General features: G+C 32.4%; 1 protein-coding gene across 1 annotated transcript in view; it reads left to right on the forward strand.

The window, feature by feature from the left end:
* FBXO8 (F-box protein 8) overlaps positions 1-14,483 on the forward strand; it is a 61,574-nt gene that overhangs the window by 5,022 nt on the left and 42,069 nt on the right. The window contains exons 2-3 of the mRNA XM_027837598.1: positions 8,868-9,204; positions 13,005-13,131. Coding sequence (XP_027693399.1) covers positions 8,876-9,204; positions 13,005-13,131 — 456 coding nt within the window. The 5' untranslated portion in view covers positions 8,868-8,875. The remainder of the gene's footprint in view (positions 1-8,867; positions 9,205-13,004; positions 13,132-14,483) is intronic.

The following is a 14,483-nucleotide window of genomic DNA, read 5'->3' on the forward strand; positions in this document are numbered from 1 at the left end:
AGTCATTTAGTCTTATTAGGTCTTAGCTTCCTTCATTTGTAAAATGAGAAAGTTGGACTAGATAACCTTGAGCTAGATGAATGTGTTTTCGTCTCTAAAATTGTATAGTTCTGTTAAATGTAATATACTTAAATTTTAGTTTCACGATTCATATTGTAACTTTTTTTTATTTTGTCTTCTTAATAAACAAAAGCTTCATCTTTTCGACAATATATTGGGAGGGAAGTATTGAGTTTAATGGTTGGAGTAATGAGGTCTTTTGCTGCTTCTGTTGACTCACAGTTATCATCTGAAGCAAATCACTTTATCTTGCATCAGTTTACATATCTCACCTTCCACTTATGTAAGTATTACAGTGCTCTTTCTGTGATGTACTTTGTATTTAAGTTAATCTCCTTTTGTTTTTTTTTAATCAAAAAAAGAGGCACACTATATGAGTTTTAGTCTCTTGTATTTGTGCCTAGAATTGACCTAACTAGAACTTCCCCATGACATATATAGTCCATGTTGTTACATATGTTTAACTGCAGCTGTTAGAATGTTTTGTTTTTTTAAATTATAAATTATTTGAGGATAGAGAAGATGCTGGTATTTGATCCATAATGACTGTGATGACTCAGTGGAGAAGTGACAGCTTTGTTTTATCAAAACTTTTTGGAAGCAATTCAGTTAATATTTGAGTGCTACAGAATAATAAGTGGTACTCAACTCAGGAGTTAGTGTCAGAAATGATCTTGGAGATCATCTCATCTCAACTGGTAATGAGAAGAAACAAAATTTTAACCCAGGTCCTCTGACACAAAGTGTAATGTTCTACTGTACCATACCACTGTTACAGCATTAGACTTGTCTCTTTAGACGTCAGTGTTAAGTATTCCATGTTTATTAGCCCATATATAGCGATCTGTCTGCCAGTCAAGACTTGCCCTTTATTCATTAAGGAAAAGGCTTAGAACAGAATGAATATTGGTCTTCAAGTATTTGAAGAATTATCATGTTGAAAAGAGATTACTTAGTCTACTTGGGTATTCTACCTACCTACTTGTAGGTAGATGTTAACAAGTAGGAAAATTTCTGTTCAATATAAGGAAGAATTTCCTTACAATTTAGAACAGTCCAAAAGTAGAATTGGCTGTTCAGACAGGGAAATTTTAAAGTAGAGGCTAATTGATTACTTATCGGGGATGTTACAAATGGGATTCATGCATTAGGTAGTGGTTGGACCAGATAATACCTTAAAAGTCCCTTCCAATTCTGATGATATAGTCTGGCTTCCTGCACCAAATTTTAATCTCAGGAAATTTTATAGCTTTCAAAATGAACCTTTACTTAAATTGAATTAAAGCGCATTATGTCATGTGAAATTTTTAAAAAATATATTCTAGACTGGAGTTTATGTGTTTAAGCCCTAAAGATGTGACTGTACTATAATTATGAAAAATACCTTCCCTATAACACGAGGTTCTTCAGGATTTCCAGGAATTGGTAAAACTGTAGCAATTGCCAAGGGCATATTATAAATTTATTGATAATAATCACTATTATATATTTGCGTATATATTTAATATATATACATATATGATAATCAGAAATTCTCAGTCTTGCTGTTTACATTAATTTCAGATGCTAAAAGCACACACTGAAGATTCTGCAGGTGAGGGTTGATAAGGTCATATCACTATTTGACCCCAGGTTCTGTCTGCTTCAGCCTTTCTTCGAACCAGATAGAGTCCTTGAATTTCTAATATTTTGTTAACTTTTTCAATATAATTGATTTTTTTTGTAAGGGATTCATGAGACTACCAGGGGATTAATGTCACGAAAAAGGTTAAGAATCCCTCCTAGTCCAATGTGTCCATTTTTTAGCCACAGCAGCTGAGGCCCACTCAGAGAAATGAAAGACTTGCCTAAATGTCACAGCTGGGATTTCAATTCTGGTATCCTGCCTCTTTCATTTTTACCAGTGATGTCTGGACCACTCCACAGTGCCGAACTTGCCAAATTTTTTAGGTCAGTGGAAGATGGTAGTGTTATGCTACTTCATACTTAACAAACATTTAAGAAGAGCAGGAAATTATGTATAAGCTTATAACATTAATTACTTTAAGCATTAACATAAACAATTACAATGGCATACTAAGTTGGGCTCAAGTTAGTGACATTTTGAAATACAGTCTATTTTAAAATAAATTCAGTCTTACTCTCAAAATACAAATGTATGTATAATAAAAGGCAAAATTGGGAAGTAGTTGAAATTTATCCTCTTTGAACCTTATCTAACCTTCTTTAAACATTTTCCCCATTTTACTGCTCCCTTTCTCTTATGCCTATGGGAGTCTTGGTGTTTGGAATATTTGCATTTTGAAAAAATACCACAGTGATGAGAACAATCTGTAAACCAGGGAATGAATCTCTACTAATGGAATTCTCAGGGTACTTTGGTTCCTGTGGTGAGATTATTTCAGGGTAGGTAAAACTTTTAGCCCCCTCAAACAATTCCACATAGACAGCTTTGACATGTAATTAAGATCAGTGAGATAACAGAAGTCTGGTAATGAGGCAAGCCAGATTCTGAATGATCTTACTTTAATGACTAGATAATATTTTCTAATTAACATATTCTATCTTATGGAGTACTGTGTATTGCTTACTTTGCAATCATATTCTTTATAAATTAGTATTTTTAATGTTTGAAGATCGCTTATTATTTTAAGTAATAAAAGTCCATTTATATTTTTATATATTCTCTTTTGTTCATTTATATTTTTCCATTCCATAAACATTTTTTTTTCACTTGGCAAAGGTAAAACTGAGCCCATCCTTCCTTTAAGTAGCAGAAATTCTAATTGCTTTTTTTACTGTATAAAGGTAGCTTTATGTAATGCAGTTAATCAAATACCGGAACAGGAGTATGAAAATGAGAACTGCTTCTGTAGAGTCAGGATGCATCTTAGTTCTGTCAGAGTGATAGTATAAGAAAAGGTCAGTCAGAAATATGGTTGGGGTTTAACAAGGAAATAGGGTAACAAGTCATTTAACCCAGATTATAATGGATTAAAGCAAGGGAGCCACAGTAGAAGTAGAAGAACCTACATTTGACATGAAGGACTCAAACGTAGCCATACATTTATACTAACCAAATGCAACTCGAAATGATGTGAAAACATTTTTTTCCTCTTAGACGTTTCCTTCCTGCATCACTACACAGCATAGGTGTGCAGTGTTTTGAAAAATAAAACAAAAAAGAAAAAAGCAATGATATCAAAACAAAAGGAAAGAAAAATACTTCTTTTCAGAGCTCTTTTTTTGGGGCGAGGGGGTGTGGGGATGCTATCTTACAGGAAGCTACTAGGCAGAGAAACTAGTGAAGAGGATCTTAAATTTATAACCAAATTTGGTTAGATCATAGGGAAAGAAAAATGGTTCAATTTAATCATTTTTCATGACTTTTTTTGCTAGCCACCTATTTATGGGTAATGCAATTGTAGTAGTCTTTATGTGCCTCAAATAAAGATACAATAAATTTTTGTTTGTCAGAATACCGGAGTCACTAAGACACTTAAACCCAGTAGTAAGCCCAAAAAGTCTTTAGTGAGGTCACAACAAGCATTGAACAACTAGGAACTAAGGTGGAAGCAGTCAAAAAAAGCTGAATGCCCATGTTTTACTTAGGTTGCTATAACTGGACACAGGACACAAGAAGGAAAAAAGAAAAATGAGGAGTAGAGGGGAAAAAAAAACCCGGAAATCAGGATACAAAGCCAGTAACCACCAGATACTCCAACAGTAGAGAAACTAGTCAGGCATAACAGAATCAGAAGATAGAGAGGCTTTACAGGTTTGAAGGACATACTGTTAGCTACTTGTTGTTCCCTTTCATAGCCCTCAGAGGCCCGGGTTCAGAGTACTGGTATACAGAATGGGACACAGGTAAGGCAGTGGTAGGGAAAAGGGGAGTGATGCAGTGACAAATTGGGAAAGGACAGCCAAAAAAATTCTTAGAAGCCTTTAAGCTGGTAACATAAAGATAATGTTAAAAGTATTCTTTCATCCTGCAGATATTTATTGAGCTTTTACTTTGTATGTACCTGTGATCATAAGCACTTGGGGTTACAAAAAAAGTCTTGTGTCAAGGAGATAAAAACATATATAGAAGTAACTATAATACAGAATTGAATGTAAATATCTTAAGAAAGGTACCAAGTATTTATTGTAGTTCAAAGGAGACAATCCTTCCAGCTAGGGGACAGAGCTATGTTTATATATATACAGTGTTTAAGAAGCCAGAGTATATAGAACAGTTTAGAAAGATTTCTATTTTTTAATGCTTATAACTTAACTGTTTTTGTACTTGATTTGAATGCCACATTCCTTAACAGTGCTAAAGAAACATTGAGATTTTACAATGATGCTGGTTATGTTCACAACTCTTGGAGAAAAAATTACTGATCCAAATTCTTCTGGGAAACTTAAGTTATTTCCTGAGTATAAATAAGCCATATTGTTAGTGTATTTATGGATTCTTTAGAGAGTGAATTTGACTCTAAAGGTTCATTAACTCGCAAATGGATATTTTTAACCTACTTACCTTGTGTGGAATTCCTGAGAAGAAAGGTTTTGTTCAAAGCAAATTTTTAAATTGGGCCTACTTATGCCCTTTCATCTATATGCCAGAAAAGGCAGCCAGGAGTTACTAAAATTTTGTGGCAAGGACCCAAGTCAGGTAGGTCAGTTATTTCTTGGATCCTTGGCTCTACAGTCCTTTAAATTAAGGGGGAAAAAAATACTAACTCATTTGCAATAAAAACATAGCCAACTACTACCACCATCAGATTGTTAAGGTGATATGCTGCCAAAGAGTATTATTCATTAACATTTCTATAATGGGTTAAAATCATACTATATACAATAGTGTTAAATGTAGACTATTTGGAGTTTATTTTATCTCATTTTCAAGTTACTTAGATTTATATCACAGAAATGTCACTAGTATATATGTACTATGTATTCTTGTCTACCCTTTAATGAATGATTCAGGATGTTACATATTATTCAGAAAATAATTTGCTCTCAGCTATATGCCTTAATGAAGAGAAGAACAGAAATAATCTTCAACTCTTGGATTTTATGGTGTTACATAGCCATTCTCTTTGAAGAAGTGTTAGAGCTGGACTTGATTGTTCATGTCATGTAACACAATACTTTACTGTCAGAGAAGAGAAAACAAAGCCTCAAAGTATGTAAATGACATACCCAAGATCACACAATCAAATCACCATAAGCTAGTTAGTGGCCAAATTGGTACCTACCTCTCCTAGTCCATACTGTTCTTTCTGCTATAACTCACTGCCCTCCATACTTATTTATGACCGTATTAGTTCTAGCTATTTGTCAATTTTGAAACATCTTTTGAGAAACATCTTTTGATATCAGTTTTTAAGTTTGAGAAACAATATAACAAGCATTTATTTGGAAGTAAAGTTACCTGCTATATAATCCATTCATAATAATTAGGATCATCCCTAGAAGGATACATGGCTTGGAACAAATAACACTAAGTTCTTCTTCGACAGTTTTTGTACCAATGATGTGAGATGAGAAAGTACATCCCAGAAGTGAGCAAAATTTAGGCTGGAATGTAAAAGTGAAATGTCAACTCACTCTCCTGGGCATAGGTTTGACAGATGAGTTCTTTACTCTCTTCTCCTCTAAAATCTAGATTTAACCTTACTGAGGTTTTTAGCATTGTCCCAGATTGCTAGTAAATAATCTTCTGGTAGGTTTGCTCTTAGTTTTTGTTTTTCAAGTATCAGCTACCAAACCTACATCTTTCTTCCTGTTAGCTCCCTGTCCTAATCGAGCATCATAATGGTACCATCCCCCAAAACCATGGACTTAGGACTCAGATTTGCTGTACCCTGTGGATGGTTCTAATAATAACTATAACCTTATAGGAATAGACTAGGTAGATGCCTACTGGGAACTTTTTAAAAATCATGAACTAATGTTAAGTGTCTTAATAAAACTTCAAACACTTAAAATGTATAATAATCATGATAATTAATCACATAAAGACAAGCAATACTATCCATAAAAGATAGTGGAATAACATCCTGAATTTGAGCATACCACAACTTAACTTGATACTGTTTCTTATTATATAGTATATTACAGCAATAATTTAAAACATTTTTCAAGATGAGATTTTAGGTTAAATTCATGTTAAAATTCATATAATATAGGATGATTTACTGTATAGCTGCTTCAAGCCCTTGCAGTGTTTGATATGATGTGGCATAATAGAAACCTAAGTTTCCTGTAATTGGTGCTTCCTATTTTTAAAAAGTTTTGATTTTATTTACATTAATATTTACATATCTCCAGTTCTTCAATACCATTTTATGAAATACAAAACACATTGTCTATGTCTGATCCTCATTAAAATTGAATAAATGGGGGCAGCTAGGTGGTGCAGTGGATAGAGCACCAGCCCTGGATTAAGGAGGACCAGAGTTCAAATGTGGCCTCAGACACAAAACACTTACTGGTTGTGTGACTCTGGGCAAGTCACTTAACTCCACTGCCTAACCAAAAAAATAAATAAATAAATAAAAGATTGAATAAATGCATTATGATTCTTATAGTAACTGAAAATTAAAAATAGTTTACCACTTTTAATTTCTACCTGTCATTTTTTTGTGACTAGAACTTATTTTGATCATTCTAAAGGAAAGAAATATAATAACTATATGAACACAAAATAAGTCACCAGAACTTTTGTTTTAATAACAAATTTCGAATGATGTGCTATATTAAATAAACTTAACACAATAAAATATCCATATAGCTTTAGGCCAGTTTAGCCATTTGACTAGCATTTTAAAACATTTCTGTTGTGTGTTAAGTAGCAAAAAGAGAGAAGTGGTAATTAATCAGTCAGTAAATATTTATTAGGCATCTACTGTGTGCCAGGAACTCTGCTAAGTAAAAAAATCATCTGTGATTTGCCAATATCCTAAAACATATAACCAAAGGTACTTGAATCATTTGAGAATATTTACTTTTTTCCCCTTAAAGTTCAAGCTGTCAGGCTTCAGGCAAAAAGTTCTTAGTGGGGAAAGAGAGAAGGGAGCGAGCTATTAAAATTCATCTAGGTTTCACAGACTTGGAGCCAGGAAGACCTGAGTTCAAATTCAGCCTTAGACATTTACTAGCTTTGTGACCCCGGGCAAGTCACTTAAGATCTATTTGCCTTAGTTTCGTCATCTGCAAAATTGGGATAATAATAACACATACCTTCCAGGGTTAGTGTGAGGATGAAATGAGATAATTGTAAATTGTTTAGCACAATGACTGACACATATATAAATGTTAGCCACTACTACTATTAGTATTGTAATTGTTATAATGCTTCATTGCTTCCTAAAGTGACTTTTATTCAACAGACCTTAGTGGTATATCATAGAGTATGTGATTTATTGAAGACTTATTAACTCACTAAATGTATAGACAAGTGATATCTTTTCTTCTCTCATCCCTAAAATACCATCAGCTTTAGACTGATAGCTTTCTTTCAAATCCTAATCTATATTTTCAAATTTCTCTTAACAAAATTTCCTGAATTCTTAGCTTTTCTTTTTTTTGTTTAGTCCTCATTCTGCTCAGGTTATTAAAACTATACTTACAGTTAAGAATATGCTCTGAAAGTGTTGGGTTATTTTAATTATCTTGTTTAGTTCTTGATTTTTAAAATTTTTATCTTCACAGTTTTGCATGCCTTTATACCCTATGCAACATAAGTCCTTTGGCAGTTTATAGGATCATGGATTTAGAGCTGGAAAGAACCTGAGAGTCTGTCCAATTGAACTCTTTTATTTTACTGATGAAGAAATGAGATACAGAGAGGTTAAATGACATTCAGTGTCACACAGCTAGTTAAGTGTTTGAGGCAGGATTGGAGTTGCAATAGTAGAGGGTTTTTCCCCCCTTGAAGAGGAAGAAATCATGAAAATGTTAATTGTTGTAAAAAGCTATTGTTACATAAAATTTTCTTTTTTTCCTCACTGACAAAAAACTTGGTGTTTTTTTTTTATTATTTTTTTTTTAAACAAAACATCCATCTTTTCCTCAGCATCTCCTTGTGAAGACTAGGTTATTTTTAAGTGTGATCAGCTTTTTTTCTGGGCAAACTCTAATTGTCCCTTTTAGTAAAAACAAGTTATTACTGAAATATTTATCATTGAGATCTAGGTGTCTAATTTACAAGACTGCTAAATTAGACTTCAGGGCCTATGTTACATTTTATTACAGTCTACAACATAAGTGTAACTGGCAAGAATTAACGAAATAAAAGCCAGTTACACAGCTGCTACACATCTGGGATTTTGGTAAAAAGGGGGGTAGTTTAGCTTTGGCTTCATTGTGATAAAAAGCAGGGTCTAGGAACCTTTTTAACTAAAGTCTTGTGCTGTGATCAGAGCTCTATTTAATACTGGCGTATAAGTCCATGTAATAATAATTTGTACATCTTAAGGCCATTGCTAACTTTTACATCTTGCCATGTGAAAAATGATTATGTCAACTGTGGATTTTTAAAAATACTTTTTTTAGCAAACTAGAAGAGAGGTGATGGTGAAAGTAAACATTTCTACAACTTTCTTTGTCCCAATTTTGCCCTTGTCATGTGTCCCAGCTCGCCTTGCAATACCATGCTCCTTTTACCATACATTCATCAGGGAAGTTTATCTTCAGACCAAGTGGTTGTTGAATATTACTTTATGTCAATTAGTTAATCCTCTGAAAGAGGCATGTACCTTTTCATTTCTTTTCCTTATTATGTTGCCCTGCTCCTTTTCTGAATTTCACAGGCTTGCAGATGGGTCAAGGGCTGTGGAGAGTGGCCAGAAACCAACAACTGCAACAGGAAGGCTATAGTGAGCAAGGCTACCTAACAAGAGAGCAGAGTAGGAGGATGGCTGCTAGCAACATTTCTAATGCAAACCATCGCAAACAAACCCAAGGAGGCATTGACATATATCATCTTTTGAAAACAAGGAAATCTAAAGAACAGGAAGGATTCATTAATTTGGAAATGCTGCCTCCTGAACTAAGTTTTACCATTTTGTCATACCTGAATGCAACTGATCTTTGCTTGGCTTCATGTGTTTGGCAGGACCTTGCTAATGATGAGCTTCTCTGGCAAGGGTAAGTTTTTTGGGCTTGTCTGTTTGTTTTCGTTTTTGAGGTTTTTAAAAAAGTTTAATTGATAACCTTTTGGGTTTTTACATCACATTCATGTTTAAATATTACTTTCCTCCCCCACCAGGCCAGCCTTCTCTTGGCAAGCCTAAGTTAATGTAAACCCAACTGTACATGGTTTAAAAATAATTATATTTGCACCAAAATTCCGAAGTGCTCTCTTTAAAGCAAAGATTCATGTGATAAACATTTCTATTTGACTTTGGCAGAATGAGTTCATGTCCACATTTTATCTTATTTGTCCAAGATAGGCCACCAATAGGCGCAATATCTGACATTTGAAAAAACAGTGATAGTACAAAAGAAAGGGTGTTTTTTACTTAGTAATTAAAATAAAAGTTACTGATCAGGAAGAAGAAGGGTACCATACTCTTTTACTTTGTAAATCTAATCTGTACTGAAAACAGAGTGAACTCTCAGGATAAGTTTCTCATTTAAGGGTGTCTGAAATTATCATACTTTTCTTTGATTTGTTTCCATTATGTTTATGGCATTTTCCACAAATGAGTGTGGGTGTTACTGAGCAAGTTTAAAACAAACAAACATAAAATGTCTCAGTAGTAGATAATCCAAAAAACATATTTTAGACATTAGTTGCAAACATCATCTCTACCAGTCCTTTTATCAGAGCTGCTAACGCAGCAAAACTGACCAGCTGGGGTTTCATCTGCTTCCTATTTACCTCCGACCACCTACTGGTAAGTGCTAACGAGCAAGGAAGTGACCACATATTATCTGGCAGAAAAGGAGAAGCAAAAGGCCTGGATAACACAGCTCCTGATTTGAGAATTGAATGTAATAGTCCAATACTTACTATAGAAGTTAACACATAAACTGTAAACCAGGGAAAGTTGGCTGAAATATACTGTAAATTAAATGTATTATTGAAAAGAATGTTTAGCCACTTAGACTACTACACAGACTGAAGACAGGACATCTGCACAGTCATCTTAGTTTTACGGTGACCATGTCAATGACTGCATTTTTTTGAACACTAAAAATGTGACCAAGTTTATAATTGAAACTCGATTTTCACACATTTTCCTTCCTTCTAGATTTTGAAAATATTTTTCTTGAAAGCTTTTAGAGTAAATTATTTTTTAGATAAAAGAAGTCATTTTATTAGAAATTTTGTTAACTTATGCCATGGCTACTTAAGCTCTTTTATTATTGAAGTAGAGCATCAGCACAATATATGTCTCTTAAATATAAATGTAATCTCTCAGTAAATAATGCAATCAGTAATGTCTTCATATTAATACATTGTTTTAGGGAAGGTATATAAGTTACATTCATTTTAAAATAGTGTAGGAGTGAATGAAAACTCTAATTCTTAGTTAACTAAACAATTTTAAAAGCCATCAAAATAAATATCAAAAGTGAATAGTTTCATAATAAAGTGTGGTTTTCTCATTAGATGTTATGAAATTTTAGGTAACTTTGAAGTACTATTACATCAAAAAAATTTGGAGCGTATGTATATAAATGGAAATTAAAGTTAATTCATTCTGATATTTTCCATTTTATATTTTGATTGTTCTCAGCAAATGTAGAGGGTTTTCAATTTATAATAGAATTAAAGATGACTTAGTTATCTGAATTTTTATTTTAAACTTAATTTCTAAACCCATAATGGCTTAATTAATACTTCTTACCCATTTGAGACTTAAACTTGAGTTTTGGTTAACTTGTATTATCAAAGATACTTTTGTTTCCATGTTTTCTCCCCAAGTATTGAATTGTATTCATTGTTAATTTGAGAGTTATGTATTGTTTGATTATGGTTCTTGGAATATATGTTTCATAAAATATTTGTGTTAACTCTTATGTATGTACTTATCCAGTAGAAAATAAGTTCCCTGAGTATAGGGACTGCTTTATTTTTTATTTTTTTAAACCATATATGCTTTTATTAAGACCCTTAACAAAATGTTTAAATTTTGTGATTAATTTGAATAGTTATGCTTCAGTGCTTACAGAATGCATGTTTTCATAAGTTTGGGTATTCCATCCACTAATAACGGTCACAAGCTCCTCCAGCCTTAGTAACCATTATTCATGAGTATCTATGATTGGAAAAAAAAATCATCACTTGGTGATGCTCCTGGTAATGAGCCTCTCTACTATATAGGTTCACACATATCTTAAAACAGTAGGGTCTGTAATCAAAGCCTTTCTAGCTCAGTACAACTCATTCACCTGTGCTTGCTGATACAGCCTTAAGGAATTCATGGTCACCTTCTATGTCACAGTGAGGCATCAGAATAGGACTTTGCTAGGGATTTTCAGATATGTGTGTGTGTGTGTGTGTGTGTGTGTACATACATATATATGTATACATATATACATACATATGTATACATGTATATAATAGCTAACATTTATATGTTATATGCCCATTTATATGGGCAGCCAGATGGCACAGTAGAGTGACAAGCTTGGAGTAAGAAGACTCTTCTTCCTGAGTTCAGATTGAGCCTCAGACACTTAATAGCTATGTAACCCTGGGCAAGTCACTTAAGCCTGTTTGCCTCAGTTTTCTCATCTGTAAAATGATCTGGAGAAGGAAATAGCAAACCATTCCAGTAACTGCCAAGAAAACTCCAAATTGGGTCACAAAGAGTCAGACATGACTAAAAACAACTAACCAACATTTATACGCCACTTAAAGGTTTTACAAAACGTTTTACATATATTACTCATTTGAATAAAACTTTGTGTGTGCTTATATATGTACATATATATGTATGTAAAATAGAGAATCCATAAAACAGTAGTCAGTCAAAGTAGGGTAACATAATTGTGGTTTAGGAATCAAAAATTTTATTTTGAGGTTGTAAAAAAAAGTAAAATTTTTAAAAAATCAGAATATTCTACTTTTTATGAATTACATTTAAAAGTTTATGCTAAAACTATCATATGCTTTTATTCCTTTTTCCTCTGTACTTAAGTTATATGACGAGAGTTTAAAGTAGAAGTAAAACATGAATCTAAGAAAAATTGTGCTGAAGTATATGTTCATTACAAGCAATATAATAAAACAAATTGTAGAATTTTATACAAATGGTTTCATAAATTAGTTCCTTGAAATATACTTTTATGGTGAATGTTATATCAAAATGTATCTCAGCAGCCACTGTCTGCATAGTGTTAGATATTATCCTGGTTGATCTCTATCATCATGACCATATCCTAATTTTGCATGTGGAAATTATTTCTTTGCTGTTTTAAGGTCCTATTCTTTCCTACACAACTGGAAAGCATCTCTCATGTTAAATATAAAATATTTTTGGCTTTAAAAAGTAACAAGATATTCTAAGGAGAAAATAGGGCTAATGTTGGCTTGAAGGTTTTTTGAAAACTTTTTTTATGGTTTTTTACCTACATGGTAAAGATCTAAAAGGTTTTGAAAGATATATTAAAACAAATTCCTACAATTCTACTCGTTATTGTTCATTATATTACCTATCACTGAGAGAAAAGGGGAGAATTCAAATCCTTACCTTGACAGTATTATCTGATTTTATTCAGTTTACATATTTATTAGGTAGATTTCTATCTGGACTGAATTTAATAATGCAATATTACTAAACTCAACACCTGTGTATAAACTTTTTTTGCAAAATAAAAAAAAAATCCGAAATGTAAAAACTTTTAAGCTTTTGAGAAACTAACATTATCAAAGTTAAATTTGTAACAAATTACAGCATTTTTTCTGTGTGCTTGATTTACTTTTATTTTTATAGGTTGTGCAAATCCACTTGGGGTCACTGTTCCATATACAATAAGAACCCACCTCTAGGATTTTCCTTTAGAAGATTGTATATGCAGCTGGATGAAGGCAGCCTTACCTTTAATGCCAACCCAGATGAGGTAAGTGAAGAACTTGAATTTTAGTAACAGTTGTAATTTTATTACTTCTTTGGTGCTACATGTATAAGTGTTGCAATATAATAAATTGCAGATAAAATTACAAATAATTGAAAATGACCTTTTTAAACATTGTGAAATCAAAATATGAAGTTATTGCCTTATAAATATGGTCAGTTTTTCTTCATGAATACAACACATATTCAACTTAGTTCACACCTACTTTGTTTGACAGTGTTAATATATCAGGCATGTAATATACTGCCTTTTCAGATTGAAAAGTTACAATTAAGGAGCATAAAATATTCCTGATGTGAAGGAGTATATTCATAAATTTCTATTGTTAATAAAGTAAATTGCTTTATTTAGAAAGTACTAAAGGACATGTATTTAAGCTCTTAACTGTCAAAATAATTGCCATTAACTATATAACTGTATCTGTAAATTATACTAATGAATTCTAAGTGTCTTTTTTAAATAATAGTTTTATCATCTGGTTTTCTTTTTCTAAATAATGTGTAAAGAAAATCATCCAGATATAAAATATATACTCTAACTTTTCCCTGTTTTTATTGGTCTAAAACTCCAGAGTTTGAAAGACAAGAGAGTAGATTCTAGACCTATAATTTCCATTAGATGTGCACAAATTATGCAACCCTGATATCTGCTTTTCATATCACAGTATCATATCACATACCACAATCCTGTGGGAGAATAATGACTTAATTGTTTTACATTTTCTTCATTTTTTCACTACCTAAAACTAAAACCTCTCTTTTTTTTTTAAGATACTAAAGAATTATTTACCAAACATTTAGAGTGTCTTTTATAGATGTGTTAAACTTACTAACTTCTCTAATTTTTTTTGTTTGGAAGTTGCACAGTGTGATTTTTTTTTCTGTTATTCTGTCAAAAGTAATACATTCTAAAAGCCTTCAAGAAAAAATGACATTCAAAAAAATAATATGTGAAAATACTGATTAGAGAAACAAGCCAAGTAATACTTAAAATAACATTCTGTTCAAAACAACAGATTTTTATTTTCCTTGAGGTTTTTTTTCACATGAAGCACTTTCTTCTGCATATATGACAAATATGCAGTCCTTGATAACAATTAGTTATTATACAATTTGAGATGCTACTAGGTTCCTCTGGATAATGACAGTATGTTGTTTTTCTGATATAACAACCTTTAAATTGGCTTATTAGTATTGACCTTCCCCATTACTCATAGTGTAAGAGTTCTACTGTGAATGTAAAAGAACTTAAGGATTAAGAGTGTCATAAAATATATAGTTTTTAGACATTTGAAATCAATACGACTGCCTGTTAGAATCTCATGACATATTGAGGCA

Source organism: Vombatus ursinus, unplaced genomic scaffold (assembly GCF_900497805.2).
Source record: "Vombatus ursinus unplaced genomic scaffold, bare-nosed wombat genome assembly UNPS02014821.1, whole genome shotgun sequence".
Taxonomy (NCBI): Eukaryota; Metazoa; Chordata; class Mammalia; order Diprotodontia; family Vombatidae; genus Vombatus; species Vombatus ursinus.